Source organism: Carcharodon carcharias, chromosome 7 (assembly GCF_017639515.1).
Source record: "Carcharodon carcharias isolate sCarCar2 chromosome 7, sCarCar2.pri, whole genome shotgun sequence".
NCBI classification, from domain to species: Eukaryota; Metazoa; Chordata; class Chondrichthyes; order Lamniformes; family Lamnidae; genus Carcharodon; species Carcharodon carcharias.
Window position 1 is genome coordinate 156,943,725 of NC_054473.1, and position 22,803 is coordinate 156,966,527.

General features: G+C 41.2%; 1 protein-coding gene across 3 annotated transcripts in view; it reads right to left on the bottom strand.

The window, feature by feature from the left end:
• spire2 (spire-type actin nucleation factor 2) overlaps positions 1-22,803 on the bottom strand; it is a 97,232-nt gene that overhangs the window by 13,779 nt on the left and 60,650 nt on the right. For all 3 annotated transcript variants that reach the window (XM_041192704.1, XM_041192703.1, XM_041192705.1), the window contains 8 exons: positions 21,528-21,692; positions 18,223-18,309; positions 13,112-13,238; positions 9,960-10,135; positions 7,630-7,843; positions 4,997-5,136; positions 1,945-2,082; positions 755-822 (listed from right to left, as the gene is read on the bottom strand). In XM_041192704.1, the coding sequence (XP_041048638.1) occupies positions 755-822; positions 1,945-2,082; positions 4,997-5,136; positions 7,630-7,843; positions 9,960-10,135; positions 13,112-13,238; positions 18,223-18,309; positions 21,528-21,692 (1,115 nt within the window). The remainder of the gene's footprint in view (positions 1-754; positions 823-1,944; positions 2,083-4,996; positions 5,137-7,629; positions 7,844-9,959; positions 10,136-13,111; positions 13,239-18,222; positions 18,310-21,527; positions 21,693-22,803) is intronic.

Consider the following 22,803-nt stretch of genomic DNA (forward strand, 5'->3'; position numbering starts at 1 on the left):
TAGGTGCGTTTTTAAAATCACAGGAAGAGTACAAGAAAGTAAATTATTCTAAACTAACAATATTTATTAATATGGCAAAGGCCTTTGGGCTATTTTTCATGTATTTATTTTAATAACCTTGTCAAATTTGCTGTAAGTCTGGGATCAACATACTCAAGTGCCCAGCGTTGTAACTAAAAGACAACATCTTTACACTGCAGTTGTTTGACATATATTTGGCAAGTTCTAGCATTGGATCTTTAGGCTGTATTTAAAAATAATGTAATCTACAAATATACATTAATTTAATATCTTGACGTATTAGATAAACTGTAATCAAATTTTATAAAAACAATTAGCATTTATTTAACATAAAGAAACTTCTTAATGTGCCAAAGATGGCTAAATCTAGAAAAAAAATAAAGCATGCATCTAGCATTTGAGGTTTGTAATTTTTTTTTAAAGATGTTTTGCAGAAAGCAAAAATCTTTCTGGAATGTAATTGTGCTCTTATTTTGTGTGACCCAGAAAGTCTCCCATAAAATACACTGCTCAGTGTGTTTCCATATATAAAGGAGGGGAATCTGAGTCTCGTCTGTTCCTTTATAGCTTTACAATACTCCATTCTTTCCAGGATAGTCCTGGTCCTGACTGAATTGGTGGATTAACTGGAACAGACAGCATATTCAGGCATTTTGATGTAATTGTTAACTAGCACATTTTCAGTTTAAAAAAATACAGATAAAGGGAAAACTGTTTTTGTTAACCAAGTTACCTTTTACAAAATAAACATGCCAAGGGCCATGAGAACAAGGGGAACTTCACTTTACAACAGCAACACACCTGCAAGGCAAAGAGCAAAGGTAAGATGATAGAACCCCCTAAAACCAAAAGGATGTAACATAAGATTCCATTTTACAAAATACATCTATAAAATGCAATGCATGAAACATTTCAGCATTGTTGACCATCTTCATTTGTGACCCTAAAGCACAAAGCAGATAAACCGGGACTGCAGGAGAACCCAAGGGGGAAAAGAGAAGAAAGAGCTCATAGTGTAAAGTATTCATTTCTTCATGTTTTCATAACCCTAGCTACAAATAAACTCATGCCAAGTAACTACTCTGGAATATTTTAAGAGCTGGGGGCATATTTTCCAGTGTATGTAAAGATGAATTCTATTCAATTGCAGTACTGTCATTATAAATTTACCCAGGAAAATAATTTTATACAAAGATGAAAATATATTCCCAGATGTGTATAGGTAATGTCCTCACTGGATGTGAAGATTGGAAACATCTGCATGGAAAACAATGGCATTTTGCATCTTGTTTGGACATGCAAATCGGGACTATGTTTTAAAAGTTAAACGAGATAAAAACACGGAAATCTAGGATAACCTATTTAAAATTCACATCCAAACGAATAGAATCCTCACTATTTGTAATGGATATACTTTCCGATATTTTCTAACACTCCCACTCTGAGTGGGGGTATTAGTCCAGTTTGCTGGAAATTGCAAAGTAGTTGTTTAGCACAAGATCTTTGTTCACGGGTGGGAAAATGCAAAGGACAAAGGTTCTGAAGTCAGTTTAAGATTCCCCCTCCTCATTTTCAGTAACAATTGCAGTTTCAACCTCAGCAATGAATGTTGCTCCAGTGTACATGTTAGCTGGGTTTCCAACTAGTACCGTACTTCAGCCTGAGGAAATGCTGGCATGGTGCCTTTCTCACTTGTGATTGAGATGTGTATCACTCTTTAATTAAGACAAGACAGAATTGATGTGTGAAGCTAAAAGCCACCGGCCCCTGCTCCTAAATCGCTGGAGATGACATGGTGCTGATTGAATAGTTGGGAGAATGGTTTGACAGAAATGAGAGACCGAGAGAGAGAAAAAAAGCAAGTAGGAATCGAACAATAAACAACATGATTACAGAACTGCGAAAAGTGCACAAGACATGTACCTTTCCCTTTTTCAGGTTGTTGTACAGATCCTTGTTTTGCAGAAACTTTTCCATTTCAGCTTTAACTAAGACTTTCCGAACATTGATAACTTCCTCCACAGTTAGCGTCAGGCTTGCCACTGGGTGACTGAATTCCTCCTGCAAAAGAAAAACATTCCATACTTCCTGCACTGACCTGTCTTGAATTTATAAAGAGGATACACCATGGTTTACAGAACAGAAAGCACTAAGCAATGTCGGGTGCACAAATCCCAAGGCTGAATGGTTTGAGAGCTATTGGGACCATGTCAACCAAAGGTTTTTTTTAAAAATTGAATCTCATGGTGCTTCTGGTTCCCTCATTTTATGGGCTTACACAAATAACCTCTAAAATGAGAAAAATAATAGCTTTATTCTGACAAGACCTGAAATGACGTGGACAGGCATGTGCTCTCAATGCACACTAGCCATACCATGAGGCCGTGATGTAGCATTGGGCCAGCTCAATATGAAGTGATGGGTAGAAAAGCTTAAAAGTAAACAGAAATTTTCAAACAAGTGGGCCTTATAGAAAAATGTAAATAGTTGCACAGCAGAAAATGGTGGTAAAAGACTGACATCATTCTGATGTGCGGCTGCAGGTGGCAAACAGTATCTGAAGAGACCGATGGCAGCCTGTACTGTGTTGAAACAGGAAATGAAAAGAAATATCTACCCTGTAGTAATGGAAAATTGAAACAACTGAAGATCGACATAATTCTACAAATGCACCTCATGATAAATGATTATGGGAATAAAAACGTGTCATTTTCAGAAATAATTCATGGATATTCAGTCTGCTCCTGGGGTATATCAGTATACTGAATCTTGCCTTTTACAAACTGCAACTTATATGAAAATCATATATCTCCATCCTCTGTGACCCTTGTGTTCGCTACCTACTTTTCTCTCTATGTATCAACTTTAAAATCCTCGTATTAATGCACAAATCTCTGCTTTCCACATCCTTCAACCTCATTCAGTCCTATTATTCTGTTCCTATGATTCTGGATTCCTGTGAGTAATCTATTCTTTTCACTAATTTGGCCTGCAGCATCTTCTGTTGCATTGAGCCTACGTTGTGTCTAAGTCCTTTCATCTTACTAGCTCTCTCCTCTCCTTAAAGGCTTTGATCTTTGCTCTTAATTATCACTCTTAATCCTTCTTTCTTAACTTATTTTAATGTTTCATTTTTGCTGTTTAACAGTGGTAAATTTTCTTATATTGAAGCCGCCAGGTACAGCAGGTGATTAGGAAAGCTAATAGAATGTTATTATTTATCGCGAGGGGAATTGATTACAAAAGTAGGGAGGTTATGCTTCAGTTGTACAGGGCACTGGTGAGACCACATCTGGAGTATAGTGTAAAGTACTAGTCTCCTTATTTAAAGAAAGATGTAAATAAGTTAGAAGCAGTTCAGAGAGTGTTTACTAGACTAAAAATGGGAATAGGCAGGTTGTCTCATGAGGAAAGGCTGGACAGGTTAGGCTTGTATTCACTGGAATTCAGAAGAATAAGAGGCGACTTGATTGAAACCTTTAGGATCCTGAGGGTCTTGCCAGGGTGGATGTGGAGAAGATGTTTCCTCTTGTGGGAGAATCTAGAACTAGGGGTCACTGTTTAAAAATAAGGGATCGCTCGTTTAAGACAGAGATGAAGAGAAATCTTTTCTATGAGAGGGTTGGGAGTCTTTGGAAGTCTTTTCCTCAAAAGGCGGTGGAAGGAGAGCCTTTGAGTATTTTTAAGGCAGAGCTAGACAGATTCTTGATTAACAAGGGGATGAAAGGTTATCGGGGGTAGGCAGGAACGTGGGGTTGAGGTTACATTCAGATCAGTCTCGTAATCTATTTGAATGGTGGAGCAGGTTTGAGGGGCTGAGTAGCTTACTCCTGCTACTAATTTGTATGTTGCTATGCACCATATTAAGTGCAAGTTGTTGTTGTAATATATTTTTTGGATATTCAGATCTGCAATAGTGGCCTCAGGTTCAGACTTACAGCAAGTTCCCTTGGCTGCATTGACAGAGCATTTCACGAGTCTTATTGTGCCAGAAGAGTGGTCCTTCACAGAAATGTCCTGCCCAACAGCCACAGTATGGCTTGAGTGGGCATAGCTTAAGATGGCCCATCCCACTAAGTGACAGATGTGGGCAGAACCTATCAACCACCAAAGCGTTGAATATTGGAGTAAGTAGCTGCAGGAGCATTTCATAATCCAGCATAAAGTAGTATAGGACATATCAATCCCAGACCAACCAACAGCCAGCCAGAAATGCCTGGATAAGCTCAGAAAGACACAGATCATACATTGTCATCAAAAGAAAGCACTGGGGTAAAACACACTAGGCATTTATATCGATCACTTATAGGGCAATATGTTGATTTCACTTATTTAATGTTTGTCCAGAGTTTACATCTATCTAATGGTGGTGAATCAGGAGATCAAAAGATTAATTGTAGTTGGAGTAATGCTGAGGATAATATTGGTGTAAGTATATATTGCACATGTTATTAGCTAAATCGATGGATCAAGCCCTTAGTTGAATGTCTTCTCTATGGCAGCCTTGCACACTACTCTTACAGATTGCTAAGGTTTTTCAGCAACATAATTCTCTTGGCTGTTGTTAGTGCACTGATCTAGCCTTGTTTGTGGATGGACCTCCGCTCTACTCAGGCCTTTTCAAATAATAAGGTTATAGAGCACACAGAACCTAAAAACCCTAAACAAGTCTGTACTGCAAATGCCTCCTAAGATGTCCATGCATGGGACACTGCTTCAGGATCCCAATATTTGATTTCAACAGAAATTAAAATCGGGAGAAGTGTATAACGGCAGTGATGAAAGATTGTCCCATTTACACCATCACCAAAAGTTAAAATGAACCCATTACAAATCAAGCCCTGCCATTAATAATCAATCAGTACAGGCAACATATCTCATGCAGTGGACTGTCTGAAAATAGGCACATATTTTGCACCTTTAAAATGTGAAAACTAGTCACAAAGGTTGCCTAATAGTGAGAATAGGTACTCACCAGCCACTGACATTTGGAAAAGGTTGAAACAGTCTCTGGAATACCCTTCGCAGACTGACGGTTGTCTCCCATTACCGAACAAGAACGAGCGCTTTGAGCTGCCTGGAAATTCATAGGCTGCATCTCTGCATTTTCTCCAACTGAAAGTATAAGCAAGTGTTTGTGGGAATTTGGTACAGTGAAAAAGCAAGATCAAAGCCTTATTTTTATCATCAATTTTCTCCTCTCCCTCCTCCTTTGAATGTGTTGATATCTTTGTGGACGGCCTCTGATATCTATTGTACATGGTCATTCTTCACATTTGAACCCAGAGTCAGAAGACAATTCAACCAAAAAGGACTAACAGCCAAGTAAGTAAGGATGGGAATCTTGGTGAATTTTCTCCTTCTTTACCCAGGGTCCCAAGGTTTGGATTAGAAGGTGAAAGCTGAGAATATTCTTAAACTCTTTTGCTCAGCTACTCAAACTATTAACCAGCCAAGCAATCAGAGGAAAGAAAGAAGCCACTGAATCTTACAGATTTTACGACCTACTCAATTGTTACATAATTTTAGGTACCAATATATGGAAACCCCCACAAAACTATGCTGTAGCCTGAGCGCTCAATTTTCTGGGCATTTTTTTTAAAACATAAAGGTTCTCTCATCATTCACAGAAGGTGAATCATTATTCAGGTTGAAAGAGATCCAGCTCCTTAGACTCTACACTTAAAAGTTTCTTCATTGGCTGTAAAATGCTTTGGGGCATGCTGAGGATGTGAAAGGCACAATCTAAATGCAAATTTCTCCTTCTTTATATGTACTTATGATGAAATGGATGAAAATTTGCAGCTGTGCCTTCAGTTGCCAAGGCTGTAAGTTCTGGAGCTCCTTCCTAAACCTCTCCACCTCTCTTTCCTCCTTTAATATGCTCCTTAAAACCTGTTTCTTTGATTGTGTTTTTGGCCACCTGTCCTAATATTTCCTGTGGTTCAGTGTCAAATTTTGTTTGACAAAGCTTCTGTGAAGAGCCTTAGGACATTTTACTCAGTTAGATGTGCTATATACATATGAGTTGTTGTCGCTGCTGAAATTCAAGAAGGACAACCTCTACAGTTAAAAAAAACACACACACACAACCAAAATAGTATACTCACTGTATCAGGAAAGTTTCTTGAAGACATACAATAGCTTATTTTCATGAACATGCAATGAATAATAAAATGTTTAAAGGCAGAATGCGGACAAAGAAAGAAAATGCACCCCAAAAGAATCAGCTCAAGTCCTAGGCATTCCAGTTTTAATTTCTCTATAACAGCGCTGCCCACGAGTATGAAACACTTCATCAATTGCTACTATTACTCTTTGAGGGCTATGCAAGTATTGAAATCAAAACTAGAGTGCTAAAGTCAAAGAATTGTTACATGGCACTGTGAACTTTCAGTTAGGAGCTGAGTGCTTATGTTACCTGAGTGTCTGGTTAAACCTATGACCCCCAACATCCTCTCCCTATTCCATGGCAACTCCTCAGGCAAGTGCAGGATATGTAACATTTGCTTTTTGACCCGCTCCCTTCCAAATTGTATTGGCTGCTTACAATGTGGACTCCTCTACATCGCGGAGACCAGATTGGGTGATAACTTTGAGCATAAACCTCTATTCACTTCATGAGCTTCCAGTCACTTGTCATTTTAATTCCCCACTTAGACCTCTCTGCCTTTGGCCACTGACACTGTTCTAATGAAGCTCAATGAACAGCACCTCGCCTTTCGATTAGACATCTTACAGCCTTCTGAACTCAACATTGAGTTCAACATTTTCATATCACAAACACTGCTCCTATTTCTTTCAGATAGCCATTGCCAGCAATGATTATGCTTTTGTCATATACAGCTCCTCTCAATCCATCAATTGTTTCTTTTATTGTTCCATTAATACTCCATTTTGCCATTTATTCTCTTGTGTCCTTCACCCTATCACAGACCTTCGCTTTTGCTCTTGCCAGTGCACCACTCTCCCTCTCAGTTTGCTTAAAACCTGTTATATCTCTAACTTGTCCAGTTCTGATGAAAGGTTTCTCTCTCCACAGATGCTGCCTGACCAGCTGAAGATTTCCAGAATTTTCTGTTATTATGTCAGATTTCCAGCATCTGTAGTATTTTATTTTTATAATAACTCTTTTTAAGAACAGCCAATTGACAGAATACAGGATCCACAGGCATTAAAATTACATCAATGTAAAAGCTTCGAAAGAAAAGCAGTGCTTCATTTGTTCACAGGTAAAGTATATTTAACAACTCAGACCCCTACTTGCTCTATCTCCTGTCAATAAGTATTGAAGTACTAAAATTTATTCAATACTCTTACACAGCTGTGTGATCATTTAGCACTTTTATCAGAAAGTCATGAGTTTGAGACTCAGACTGGTTATCAGGAATTCCTGAGTCTTGGTTATCAGCCAGGACATTTCACTGAACATTAAACAGTAAATGTTGGGGTGGGGAAGGTCTCAGACTGAATTGCTTTATGAGCAGTCACAGAACACCAGTCATGGAAAGGCCTCAGCACTGACTATAAGCTCTCTCAGCTAAAGGCAACATTGCATAATAATGAGCAGTTTCTCCATGGGAAAAGGAAGAAATCACATTAACTTACCTTTGTGCAGAGGCATAGCTCCAGTTACAGTCTCAGTCTCTGAATACAGTCTCGCATCTGAACTCTTTGATGAGAGAGAAGCCGATTCAGATCGTGACAGAGCTAACTCAGTCTGTAACTGGATGAGATCATGTTCTGAGAATGAGCGATCACGTTTTAAAGGAACTGGGGAGCTCATAACCCTTCGCATCTCTCCACTTGGTGACTCTTCCTCCTTTTAAAAATAAATATTGTAGCTAGAATAACATTTCTGAGTTTGTGCATTACTCAAATCTGCTCAAGAGCTGCTTCTAATTACAAACAACATTACCCCCAATTGGTAGAAAGTTATAATGAAAGTGATTGGTCTAATATGAGAAAAAGTCACACAAGTGTTTATATCCTAGTGTCCCAAATCTTGGTGGATTAAATTGTGATCTCTGACATCAACAGCTTTGCTCTCATGTACATTTGACGTTACAAAAATGATCAGTGACTCTTCAGCTTGCTCACAATCATGGGTAAGATGATACTATCATTTAAAAGGTTAGATACGGAGAAGGCATCTCTAAGGTCAGGCATGTACGATATTATAGGCCTATGGAACTTTTATTTAACACAGCACTTTCATAAGCGGTCAATAAATGAAATTGACTGCCAAGGCTGTGATTATCGCTCAATCATAGTTGTCAAAGTGGCTTACTAGTCCAATACAGAGGGCAGTTAGGAGTTAACTGTGTTGTTTTAGGACTAGAGTCATCGTTAGAGCAGACTAGGTAAATATGTCCATCCCTAAAAGACATTAGTGAATCAGTTGTTTTTTTTTTAATAATCTGGCAGCTTCTTGATTGCTTTGACTACTAGCGTTTTTTTTTCCAGAATTTTTAAGCTGAGTTCAAATTCCCTAAACTGCCATTGTGAGATCTGGATTCACATTCTCTGGCAAAATGACCAGCAACTGGTCTTCCTACAAATCAGGCCAAATGCATGTTGGTCAATTCCTATTAGGAATAATGAAGATTCCCATCATTTCAAGAGCAACCTATCAGTGTATAATATATAATGATTTCTCAGTAATCTGGTGCAAAATAAAAAGTAATAGTAATTGATACTGCTGCAGTACCATAAAGCTGTAAAATTTCATCAACAAACTGGTGTCAATTGCTATTGCAGTCCTCAGTGAAATTTGCTATCTCAGCCTAACCTGAGACAACAACCTAGGACCTTTTGGGATACAGTAATTTGGTGATTATGTTACTCGTCACCTTATTTAAGGAAGGATGTAAACGCATGGGAGGTGGTTCAGAGGAAGTTTACTAGATTGATATCTGGAAAGAGCAGGTTGTCTTATGAGGAAAGGTTGGACAGACTGTGCTTGTTTCCACTGGAGTTTAGAAGAGTGAGGGGTGACTTGACTGAAGTATATAAGATCCTGAACGGTATTGACACGGTGGACGTGGAAAGGATGTTTCCTCTTGTGGGTGAGTCCAGAACTAAAGGGCACTGTTTTAAAATGAGGGGTTGCCCTTTTAGGACAGAGATGAGGAGAATTTTTTCCCCTCAGAGGGTTGTGTGACTTTAGAATTCTCCGCCTCAGAAGGGGGTGGAGGCGGGGTCATTGAATATTTTTAAGGCGGAGGTAAGTAGATTCTTGTTAGGCAAGGGAATCAAAGGTTATCGGGGGTAAGTGGGAATGCAGAATTCAAAACACAAAAGATCAGCCATGATCTTAATGAATGGTGGAGCAGGCTCGAGGGGCCGAATGGCCTACTTCTGCTCCTATTTCGTATGTTTGTAATCCAGGGACATGGACTACTAATCCATGGCACTTTGAGAATTTGAGAATTCAGCTTAAAAATTCTGGAAATTAAAATAAAACAGCTATCACTAAAAGTGACCCCAAAGCTGCCAGATTATTGGAAAACCAAACTGGTTCACTGATGTCTTTTCAGAGTGGACATCCTTACCTGATCTGCTCTATATGTGATTCTAGTTTCACAGCAATGTGAGTAACTAGTAACTGCATTCTGAAATGGGCTAGTCAGCCACTTGGGAAACTATGGATGGTCAATAATGGTAGCCTTGCCAGTGATGTCCATTTCTGAAGAATGAGATGGAAACCTTCCAGGTCTATTTTACTCAGCTACAGAATGCACAATAACTTAACAGCAGATGAATCTTAATGTTCACTGTTCTAGGGGAAGTCAAGTTTTACTCTTGTATTTATGCCATCAGGAATGTACCTTGTTGTAATACAAGCTTTAACTTTCTTCAAAGATCTATCAATCTTCACATTGGTTAGAAATATTTCAGTTCTCATTGTGTTGTAGTAGATTAGGTTATATTCCTACCTCTGAAATGTTCATTTCATCCATTTCAGCCAGTGTTGGGGCTTTAAGTAGTACCCTAGGTCTAGGCCGCTGTGTACTTCCCATAGACTCAGGATTGGAGAGATCTATGCATGAAGTAGACTTGAGTTCATCAGCACAGGCGTGCACAAGACATGGCAGTGATCCAAAGGTTACTTCTGCAAAGGCAATGAATTTATAACACGCAGATAAACAAGCTAGTTAGCTTAAGCTTGCACTAACCATCGCTAAGCGTAGGACTGATCTTCCATCATTTATTTTGCTCTTTGGAGAAAATGTGCATTGACCTAAACAAAATTTAGGATTCTCATTTATATTTACGATGACTGAGCAGGTGAGAGCTACTTAAACTTAATAGTAGGACAATTACATTAAGTAGAGGTGAGCGACTTTTAAATATGAATACGTAGTGGGGATATGTTTGCGACTTGATTGCAGCTGCACATGGACATTTGAGATTTTAAAAAAACAAGCAAATTATAATTTGGACAGAACAAATAAGATCTGACTGTTTGATCAAGTCCCCCAAATTCTGATTTAATTCATAAACCTTACTCATTTCATAATTTGCTTAGTGATAGAAGTAATTGATTTGGCACAAGCTGGGGCTTGATAAAAATTTCAAGCTGATTGTACTTACCCCTGTAGCATTATGTTCCCTGCTATTCTACAAGACTAACAACTTCAATTTATAGTATTGGATATCAGGGTGTCTGACATCATCACTACAAGCACTGGGCCAGCATCATCCTGCTGGCTCCAGGCGAGCACCATCCTGCCCACTCCAGACTAGCACCATTCGGCTCTTGCTATGTTCTTGTCCTCTTTCTCACAGGGAGTTCCTGACCAAGCCACACGCTGTTATGACTTGGGATTTTTTCACTATTCCTGTACTGTCGCTGGGACAAAATCTGGAACTTTCTTCCTAACAGCAAAGTTGGTGTGGACTGCAGTGATTTAAGAAAGCAGCTCACCACAACATCTCAAAGGTAGTTAGGGATGAGCGACAAATGCTGGCCCTGCCAGCGACGCTTACATCCCATGAACACATTTTAAAAAGGCATACGTATAACCGTGAAAAGCTCATCAACAATCTTGCAAACACAAATTGAAGGTAAGTCTTGGAGACAACATCTGAACAGGTGTTCTTCTTGTGACTGTCAGCCAGGAAGAGAGGCCTGACTGCACTGACATTGTGCAGTGTCTCACAGTACCTCACCAATGTTTTCCGGTACAAGTATAACTACACACCCGGTCCTGAGGTTGCCGACACTGGGTTTGAGGAGAAAACATCAGGTGAATCAGCACACAGCTGAGGCGGAGTAAGTAATGGTGATAGAAAAGGAGCAGGAACCTGCTGCCCATACGGCTGCCATCAATCACATCTGCACTTTGAGAAATGCAACAAGGGCAGGGAATTGGGCAGCTATGTCGCGCTAAACTGTAAAGCATAAGAATAGTATTACCCCCGTCACCCCTGGTGAGCTGCCTTCTTGAATCATTGCATCCATAGTACACCCACAGTGCTGTCAGGAAGAAAGTTCCGGGGTTTGACCCAGCGACATTGAAGGAACAGTGATACATTTCCAAGTCAGGATAGTGTGTGGCTTGGACAGGAACTCTGTGTGTCTCAGTGAGTGAGAAAGAGGACAAGAACATAATAAAAGCAGGATGGCACTGGTCCGGGGCCGGCGGGGGCGGCGCTGGCGCTGGTCCGGGGCCAGCGGGGGCGGCGCTGGTCCAGGGCCGGCGCTGGTCCGGGGGCGGTGGGGCCAGTGCTGGTCCAGGGGCGGTGGGGGCGGCGCTGGTCCGGGGCCGGCGCTGGTCCAGGAGCGGTGGGGGCGGCGCTGGTCCGGGGCCGGCGGGGGTGGCGCTGGTCCGGGGCCGACGCTGGTCCAGGGGAGGTGGGGCCGGCGCTGGTCCAGGAGTGGTGGGGGCGGCGCTGGTCCGGGAGCGGCGCTGGTCCGGGGGCGGTGGGGGCGGCGCTGGTCCGGGGGCGGTGGGGGCGGCGCTGGTCCGGGGGCGGTGGGGGCGGCACTGGTCCGGGGGCGGCGCTGGTCCGGGGGCGGTGGGGGCGGCGCTGGTCCGGGGGCGGTGGGGGCGGCGCTGGTCCGGGGGCGGTGGGGGCGGCGCTGGTCCGGGGGCGGTGGGGGCGGCGCTGGTCCGGGGGCGGTGGGGGCGGCGCTGGTCCGGGGGCGGTGGAGGCGGCGCTGGTCTGGGGGCGGCGCTGGTCCGGGGGCGGTGGGGGCGGCGCTGGTCCGGGGGCGGTGGGGGCGGCGCTGGTCCGGGGGTGATGGAGGCGGCGCTGGTCCGGGGGCGGTGCTGGTCCGGGGGTGGTGGGGGCGGCGCTGGTCCTGCATTTGCAGGAAGACATCCTGTTGTCACAGTTTCCATGTTAGGGTAAGTCTCCCACTTCACTTTTCCTTAACTTCCTGATGCTTGCGAGTGGGAAATAACTAAAGTGCTGACTGTTCAACAACATGTGAGCCATTATATAAATACATCTTTGGGAAAGAAAATGGCTAATACTGCTGATGAATCCCAATTAACCTGGAAGGAGGTGAAATTGGAATAGTTGAAGAGGATGTTGGTGATGTAATCTTTATGGCAGGGGTTCTTTCAGCAGAGATGTGGCCTCAGGGCTAAGACAAGTCTTGTAGAGGCTATTCACCTCCATCATTGCTGGGTGGGCTGCCACGGCATAACAGTGGGTGAGGGCACTCCATCTCTGGTGTCATTTAATCTTCTTAGCATGCTTTCTTTGGTAACCTTCCTTGGCATGAAATTCTAGAATAGAGAGGGTTTTGTAAGCAATCTTCATTTTGTGCCTGAGGATAGCAGGAATGAAATCAGAATGTACTTTTTGTACACAAGTACAGTGGAAATGTATAATTCTCTGCCCCAAAAGGCTGCGGATGCTGGGTCTGTTGAAATTTAAGGTTGAGAGTGAAAGATTTTTTTTTGTTAGGTAAGAGTTCTGTGATTCTGATTCTGTGAGTATCATGGAGTATGGTTCAAAGGTGGGTAAGCAACGTTGAGGTACATGTCAGCCATGATCTAACTAAATGGTGAAACAAGTTCAAGAGACCCAATAGTTTACTCCTGTAACCTTTAAAATAACAACTATAACTCACCATTGTCCTTGTTTCGACCAGCTGTCTGCACTGGTCGAAGCTTTCTCTTCGACTTGATCTCTTCCAGAATTCGCTCATGCAGACTGCGTGGCTTCTGAGGCTTTGGTCCAAGATTCCTTTCAGAAACCTGAGAATAATTAGTCAGTGGCTTTAATTGTACCAAGAAGGAACACTGGCTAAAGCACAGTAAGGACAAGAAAATGAAAGTCAAATTTGAGTACTATATAAGATTGTAACCTACGATTCATATGTAATTTTCAGAGTCTTTTTATTCGTTCATGTCCCACAAAATATGTATGTACTGTATCCTGTGTAGTGCCTGTGCACACCCAAATACACATTAAAAGAAACGACAGCACACAGTCTGCATAATCCTACCAAGCATCTACTTATCAGCTGAAGCCTAGCAGGGCAAAAAGCTGAATATCTTGATAAACAGGTGCAGGAAAAAGAAAGCCACCAGAAAACCAAATGTACACAGATACACAGCTAGGCAGATCTAACCTTATTTTTTTGTTTGTACAGATAAGGAATTTGAGGAAACTGCATATATTGGTACAGACTTTATTAGACAAGGCATCTGCAGTTTTGAGTGCCAACGTTAAACTCGAGGAGGGTTTTTGGCTCCATTAAAGAATGGATATTGGATAAGAGGTTTTACTGGTGTTTGTACAGATGTTACACAAAAGTGGAGCATGATTTTAGAATTATATACTGTGCAGCAGAGATAATTAACTGTAGCAAGTGGATAAATAAAAACAGCAATGAAGAAGGATCAGTATTCAGAACCCGCCCAAATACTGATCAATGCTCATGGTGCCTGAAATCCAGCGCCCAACTTGGATAAGGCATTTGAACAAGTCTTTTTAAGTAAGGTAAGTAAATTGCACCTTAGCAGTTGGCAGGTTTTGAACAAGCATAGTTGGATGCTTTCAAGGAGGAGATGTTCCAAAAGATGATTTCTACAAGGTTCTTTAATGGGTAGAGGAGAGAAACAAGTGCTTTAAATTGATTGTGCTTCTTCCCAGAGCAAATTGGCACAGATTTTAGCAGTAAAAATAAATGGTGAGGTTATTAGCTAAGCAGACAGCAACTTTTGGCTTACGCACAAATGTGGAAATCCGCAAGCTGACGTCTGAGTTACACAGTTTCTCCAGAAGCTGTTCCTCCAGAGTCTTCACCATAACAATGTCTCACTGAAAATTGCAAAACTTTGTCACTAGATTCCAACTAAATGTGCCAGAAAAACTACAGCTCTATAAGCAAACTTTTAATGGTGTTACAAGACCTAACCATTGCTAAACTCTCTTGCACAAAAAGTATATATTTTTTTACAAATATGGAATCTCACTCCTTCAGGTTTTAATTATTGTTAGAGATTTTTTAAAAAAAACTTTGTGTCTCTGTCTCTTTTATCCCTCACTGAATCCCATCTTTCCTTCCCTTTTTTTTTTTACAAGATTTGATGTTGAATTCAATATTACTACAAGATTGGCTAGGCCTAGACCAAAGACTGCTTTAGTCTCTGCATGTCTCAGTAAGGATTCTTTCTTCAATTTGATTGGTTCAAGAGACACATTATGGGCAGAATTTTGCCCTTGGTGGGGGTGCTTGGCAGGGGCAGGCGGGGGCGGTCAGGATACCCACTGCTGCCCGCAATCGGCTCTACACTGCGGTTTCACGCGGGCGGGCCAATTAAGGGCCCCGCCCAGCATGGAATGGGGGGGGGGGGGGGGGGGGGGGGGGGGGGGAGGAAAGGAGGAGGAGGGAGAGCCGGGCCTAGCGCGAACTTTGTGCATGCGCATGAAAGAGCGCTTCAATCTCCCTCAGCTCCGTGCCTCAGGGAGATGAAGTGCTGTTTAAAAAAAAAATAAAGAAAATAAAAACGTCATAAAACATGTTCCCTCATGTGACTCTTGTCACCTGAGCTGGGACATGTTTTTAATTCAAAAATAAAATTTTTATTTGATGTTTACTTGTTTTAGGAAACCTCATCCTGCCCATGGATGAGGTTTCCTAAAAAATGTAAAGGCTGCTTGGTGTTTTCACCTGTCCGCCAACCATTAGGTTGGATGGACAGTGTAAATTTGACTTAATAAGCTTCTTAATGGCCTTATTAGGCCTTCTAATTGTCAGCGGGCATGCAGCTGACTCCAGCACGTGCCCGCTGAATGAAATATCGCGAGACTGTGCGATGATGTCGGGATGCTCACCCGATGTCATTGCGCGTCATTTTATGCTCGGGCATGTCAGTGTGCGCCCGCACACCAAGCACAATATTCTGCCCTATGACTTGCCCTATTCACACAAGTTCCAGATGCCCTGGAGAGGGTGCTGTGCTTTTTCTTCTGCCTGACAATAACAAGCATAAGTGAAAACGCCCAGAATAAGTGAGAAAGTCTGTGGACAATTTAAGTGCAATGAACTGACTGCAAAACCCGAGCATTACAAACAGAGAACAAGAAGGTTTATGGGAAACAGTAGTGAGGTCTTAGAACACTGCTATAATGATAATGCATGGTCTACCTGAGCACGCAATTAAGTTTCTCCTAAAATGTAACACATGATACTTTTCTGCAAAATAATTCCTTTAAATGTCAAAGCTTCAAAATATGAAATTCATGGAAATTAAACATCTAAAATGACTGACAAATCTCACCCTAGTCTTAGTCATGGGCAACATTTTCCCCCCGTTTGGGGGGGATGTGCGGGAGTGGGCGAGCAGCCTTCCGATCAGTACCCCCGGTCGGGGGGGGGCGCTGCCATTTTACGTGGGCGGGCCAATCAAGCCCCACCCAGCGTGACACCCACCAGGAAGTGCTGTGCGCTCCCTGTGCAGGAGGTGGGGTGGAGAAGGGGGGAGGGGGGGGGCAGGGATTCCCTCAGCCAGGAGCACACTCTATCACGCATGCGCAGATTTCCCTGAGGCAAGGCTCCGATTGAAAACTTCAAATAAAGGTGATTTAAAAATTTCCCTGCCATGTCTCCTCATGTGACACTGTCACATAAATTGGGACACGTACATAACCTTTATTGAAACATTTCATAATAATTTAAAAACCCTCATGGATGAGGTTTCGTGTTTTTTGCGAAGCCCGCCAGGGCTCCCGGCCTGCCCATCTTAAGGCTGGATGGGCAGGTCCATTAATCATCTTAATTAGTTTTTTTAATGGCCTTAATAGGTCTTTGACAGCTCGGCGGGCGTGCAGAACTGCAAATCTAAATGATGCGGGATGAAGTCAGGATGCACGCCCGACATATCCCCGCGTCATCTGACATGTCAGCTAGCGGGCCCCGTCCCCATTTGCCAACCAGAAGATGCTTCCCCATGTGATCAGCCTGAGCTGCAGATACAAGGGTAAGAAGGGATTTGTCGTGCAGTGCTGGAATCTTAATTGATACCCCATTAAAAATAACTCATTTAAAAATGACATCTATTCAGACGCGGACTAATGACCATGTTTTTCAGTTGTTTCATAAATACCTAGTTCATGGTTCATAGTACTATTTTAAGAGGTCATTTTTAGTTCTGGGAAGATTAAAGTTTAACTGTAAAAAATGGGATAAATACAATTAAAGCAGCTTGAAGACTAATAAAGTTAGAAAGTTGGGACCATGTTGTCCTAAGGGGCTGACAGCTAGCAAGGCAAGATCATGAAACAGCAGGTGGACTTACTTAGCTGTGAAGAAATGCAGTCCAGAGGGTTGTTTCATTTTTGTAGTTAAGCTGCAATTGGTTTAAAAGCATTCAGTGAGCCCTGGAAGGCTGCGTAGTCATGGAGATGGATGGAGCTTGACAAAGTTCTACAGTTTCAGTTTGTCTGTCTGTTTGCTGTGGGAGTGAGTGTTCTGCAGCAGGGGTAAAGCCCACACCGAAAGGTGCTGCTGTTAGCTGGCTCTGTGTAGTTGGGGCTCAGAAATATCAGGAGCTGTTTGATAGCTCTGTGCAGTTAGGGCTCAGAAGAAGCCCTGGAGCCATTGGATGCTGCTGGGGTGATTGGAGCTTAGTGAAATCCAGAGGAAGTGTCAGCTATGAGAGAGCTGAAATTGCGCCAGTAAGTGGAGGCTGAATTGAAGACTCAGAAATCAGTGGAATGGAGTCTTGGGAGGAGAGACTGAAGCCCTGGGAGGTGTGCTGTCATTGAGGTGCCTGAGTTGGAGCAGTTTTGAGCGAATTCAGAGGCTAGACCTTTGAAAATGAAAAGTTTCGAGTCCCTCATGAGGGAGACAAGAGTTTCAATGAGATTGGTTGACTCACACTGTTAACTGATACCTGGGTTGGCTGCTGAGAAAATCGATGGAATCTACCACATTTGCTATTTTTTGTGCAGTGTGGTGTGTTCGACCACAGTTTGCCTGTTAATTCACATGTACCTCATTTTAACTTTGAATGTTAGGCATAAGATAGATATAATAAATGTTTTTATTGCATTGTAAATTGAGTTCTGAAGAAAAGCCATATGGACATGAAAAGCTAAATCTGCTTCTCTCTCCGCAGATGCTACCAGACCTGCTGAGTTTTTCCAGCGTTTTTTGTTTTTATTTCCGATCGCCAGCATCCACAGTATTTTGCTCTTATTATTGTAAATTGTTTTATCTTTTTGACCTTGTATAGTTAAGTTTATTTTTGGTTATTCAAAATCCATTGAATCTTGTGGCTTTATTTCCTTAGTAAGTGTCTTGAATCTCAAACCTTGTCTACTTTAAACAAAAGGTTATTGGTCCCTAACCAGAGCGTACCAAAAACTTGGGGGTCTGGTCAAGGATCATAACAGTGGGGAATGAAAGCTAATACACAGATAACATTTAGATTGGGATGATCAACAATTGACAAAAGAAAACTCTTACCTAAACTTACAATGTCCTAAGAAGGCCTTGCCAATCCCCTGATAACAACATAGGAAGCAGCAAAGTAGAGAAAACAGAAGTCGAAAGCAGGTGGAAACTGAAAGTGATCTGGGAGAGCCAGCTCAGAGGTCCTCACTAACAGCAATCAGAGGGGATGAGAAAAGAAATATGAGGAAGAAACAAAATCTACGGAGAGAAATAAAAAGTACAAATGGAAATGTCTGATGGCAATAGAGCAGTTTGGGACTAAGAGAAGTTCTTACCGGCTTTAAAGGTGGCCGTGATCTTATAAACTCAAGAATGAGTTCATGAGCACTTTTCTTCACACATGGCGGGATGTCACCATCAATCTGCAACAGAAATGCAATTCTCCTTGTGTTAATCAAATACTCGACTTACAAATTAGCTCCAATGCAAAAATAATATAAATAGATACACTGAAACAAATCAGCAATGTTGGCTGTTCTTTAGCAATCTTGTACAGTTGCTCAGTTCTTCTCAGAACTATAAGAACAATAAGATAGTAAGCACCATGCCCCAGCATCCTACCCCTTCAGGACAAGGTTAGAGAAAAGGGGAGTCATTTATTTTAACATTGTATTTGGTTCTCATCATACTCTGAAGTGTGAATCTATACTATTATATTCTAGTATATTATATTATATTCTAGTTGGTGAAAAATAGCTGGAGCCAATCTTTACTCAGTCTAACATTTATTTACATTACAAGCATATATCTCCTAATTCAACTACACCCCAATTTCGGCAAGTTTCTTTTTGTATCTGCTCAAGTGAAATCCCAATTAATACCCTCCACCTGCCAATAATTAAACACCATTGATATACACTTAACAGATATTTTACCTATTTGCCTAAAATAGACTACAGCATACAAAAATGGGGAAAATATTGCATAATTACTATATATCCTCAAAACGGGTGCTTTTCAAATTTGAGACTCAGTGGAGAGAGTAACTCACAGTGTGCATAGAATTCCATATTCTATTACATGAAAACAATATATAAGCCCTCTCCAGGATTTGTTTGCTTTGAGCTGACGTACATTAAAATGGTGAATCTACAGAATTAATGTACAATAATCTTAAGGTAAGAACATATTGTTGAAGGGAGAGCTGAATCACATAGTATCCATTCCCTCTGCACTGTACTCATTATAAAAAACATGCAAACGTAGATAAATATTGTTCAACAAATTAAACTAAACTAAAGAACACACATTCACTAGTTAAATATATGTCCACCTTTTATTCTGGTTATTTCAAATTATTTGACCTATCAGCTATAAAATATCTGCATCAGTGATAATCTGAAGTAAATGCATCTGTCCACACTTATCAAATCCCCTCCCAGATACTTTGCTCAACAGAGCTAACTTGAAGTCTGTGTAGCTTAGCTGCACAAAGGAAAATGCAAACGCGCCCACAGAAATAACAACAAAAGATGAAGAAAAAGTAAAGGTTAACTGAAGGAGTATGTTAGTCAACTTTGTTTTTGAGGAACTGAAAAATTAAGATATTACACGTAGTACTAATTTCATAACAGATACAGATGTTTGCTTGCAGAAAACAAGTTACAAAGTGAAGTCTTGTAAAGGATGGGATGGTATTTTGAACAAGGCAATTTTAATGGCAGCACTCACTGAAAATGCAAATTCGCTGAGTGCATCTTAGAAAATTATTGTTGCAACAGAAGATGTGATCAAGTATATGTGGGAGGGGCTCAACAGACTCCTCAGCATTATTGTATAGTTCATTTATTTCACTTCAGACACAAAAGTTGGAATAAAAGAAAATTAGCTTTCAAGATGATTTCTCAATACTAACTCGGATTTTGTCAGAAAATGAACATTAATTAACATGCAAGGTTTCTAAATAAACTTTAAATCCCCAGGGATTCAAGGTAGAACACAACATTGGATAAAAAATTGTGTAAATTATTAAGAAATGGAGAGGTATAAGATCAAATGGCAGGAGTGCAGGGAACCATAGGGGTCAGTGCATGGATCCTTGTTGTATCTAACCTACATTATTTACCTAGATCTCAAAATCACATGCAAGCTGTCAAATTTGATTATACAAAAATAGGGATGGCAACTGAAATTTGCAGAAGGAGTTGCACTGGTCAAGGAATTAACATTCCAAGTACACACAGAATGAAAAAAAACTCAGAAGCATACAAAAGTGCTTTACATACAATTAAGCCCTTTGAAATGTGGTGACTGTTGTGTAGATAATTATAACAGTCATTTTTGTACACAGCAGAATGCTCAAGTAGCAATGAGATTAACGAGCGTGAATTCCCATTTTAGGCAGTGTTAGTTGAGGACACTGACACTGATAGTTGGGTAGGACACAGAAAAAGCTCAATGCTCTTCTTCATAATGGAGCAGATAGACCGAACCTTGGTTTAACCTCTCTTCCAAAGGACCACATCGTCAACAATGTAGATCTTCCCTTGGTAAGGCACTGGAATGTCAGCCTAGATTGAGGTTTGAAACCATGACCTTCTGACTCGGAGGCAAGAGTTACGCTCAGTGAATCAAGCAGACAAAGTGGAATTGAAAAGATGAAGAGCTAAAATGGAACTTTAATGATGTTCACTCATCACATTCAGCATCCAGATAACACAAGAACTCAGATTTTAAAAAATAAACATAATGTGCCATTTCTTGACAGAATTATAGGGTACGAACCTAAAGACATTAATTAAGCATTACAAAGCACTGGCAGGAACTGTATTACATTTAGGATCTCATGCTACAGAAAATAGGTGTATGCATTAGTCTGTGGGGGAACACCAAAAGTGATATTAAGCAAAAGGTGTGGGGGGTGGTGGTGGCAGGGTGGTGAACAATGAGGGAAAAAAACTCAAAAATCTGGGAATAAGCAATTCAGATGAGCCCTTGAGGTATCTGAGCTATGACCTGAGATTAAAAAGCACAGGCTTGTGAGAAGGCTCCCAGAGTTGCTATTCAAGGTTTTTAAGGGAACAGATGAATTGAACCCTAATACTTTGCTCCACATCGTCACAAACCAAGAACCAAGGCATAGGTTCAAGCTCAGAAAAGGGAAGGTTCACAAACAATTCAGATTGAAATACTTTACTCAGAGGATGGTAAATGTTTGCAATGGACTGCTAAAGGAAGTAGTATAGGTGGAATCACTTAAAGATGTGTATGATTAAAAGGCATTTGTCTTAGGGACCAACTAAAAAAACTAAAGAAGCAACAAATACATTTAAAATATTAAACGTTATGTTGTGCATGAGATAAACTACAATACATCAATTTATCGAGAAGAACATTTTTACCCAAATAATTTTAACTGTTTTGTCCAGTGGGTTAGTAAAATCAGAAATGGTTTTGAGACTTTCAAAATGCAGATGGACACGATAATAGGAGAGTCTGGATGTTAGGCGGATGAGATTCAACATGGTGGATAATCTTGACTCTCAAGTTCCTATGATTTGTTGCTTCCCTACATGGGAGCAGTCATATGACAGGACAGAAATTGATTAGATCTAAATAGGAATAAAAACAAGACACTTACCATAACTTTGCGCAGTTTATATTTGCGTGCTCTAATGTCCTGCATTAACATCTCAAATGGAGTAAGGTGATATTCTGTTGGCAGGGGATTATACTGCTTTTCCTGAACTTTTTTTAGTTTTACACCATGACGGAGATCTCGCATTAGCTGCACCCACAGTCGAGCCTGCAAGCACAAAGGAAATCATTCGCAAACATATTGCAACTTTGGAATAGGCGGAATCAATAGCAACAACAAAGGTTACAATGGGGTTGAATAAAATTTATTAAGCGGGCATAAAAAACACGAGGAGGGCACTCAGTAGAGCACATACCTCCGCCATGCTGTGTTAACTCAACATTATTACAATTTCACAGCTCTTCCTTGAGGATCTGTAACTACAAAACTGAAAAAAGAAATCTTTTAATTAAGAGCTTCCATCCCACATAGCAGGCTTCAGGTCGATTCATAACCAACAAGCTGCTCTGAAAACTCTGCTCACATTTTGACAGCTGTGACAAATTGCACCACAGCTGAGATAATCACAAATTTAACACAATCAACAATATTCTAAATAAAACAACCTATAAAATTCTAATAAAAATCAATTCACCCACTCTCCCATTGTTAACAGATTCTTTTTAAAATTCCAGGATTCAGATCTGCATCTTCACCAAAAACAAATCAGTTCTTCCTTGGGCCAACTTTCCTTGAAATCCACCCATTAGTATTTTGAGATATATTGTTTATATACAGAGAGCAACAAATAGAATGAAAACATTGGGGAGAACTTTTCCTATGGTGGGTGAGCTGTGCGGGAACAGGTACGGAGCTGATTGCCACCCACAATCGGGCTGCGCACAGCCATTTTACGCAGGTGGGCTCAGCGCTACCTGTGCGGGCAGGGGGAGGAGGGAGAGTCGGGGCCTGCGCTCTTTTGCACATGAGTGCAATAAAGCACAGCAATCTCCCTAAGGCACGGAGTTGCCTCAGGGAGATTGAATAGGTTTATAAAACTTCTTAATAAATGAAGTGAAAATTTATTTAAATATGTCCCCTCATGAGCTGGGACATGCTTGTGAAGTTTGGAAGATTTATTTATTTATTTTATAAAAGCTTCAGGAAACCTCATCCCACCCGTAGATGAGGTTTCCTGAAAAGCGTGAAGACCGCTTGGGCTCTTCGCCTGCCCGCCAACCTTAAGGTTGGACAGGCAGAGTTCTTAACTAGTTTAATTACTTTCTTAATGGCCTTAATAGGCTGTTGACATTCAAGCAGGTGCGCAGCCACCTCCGGC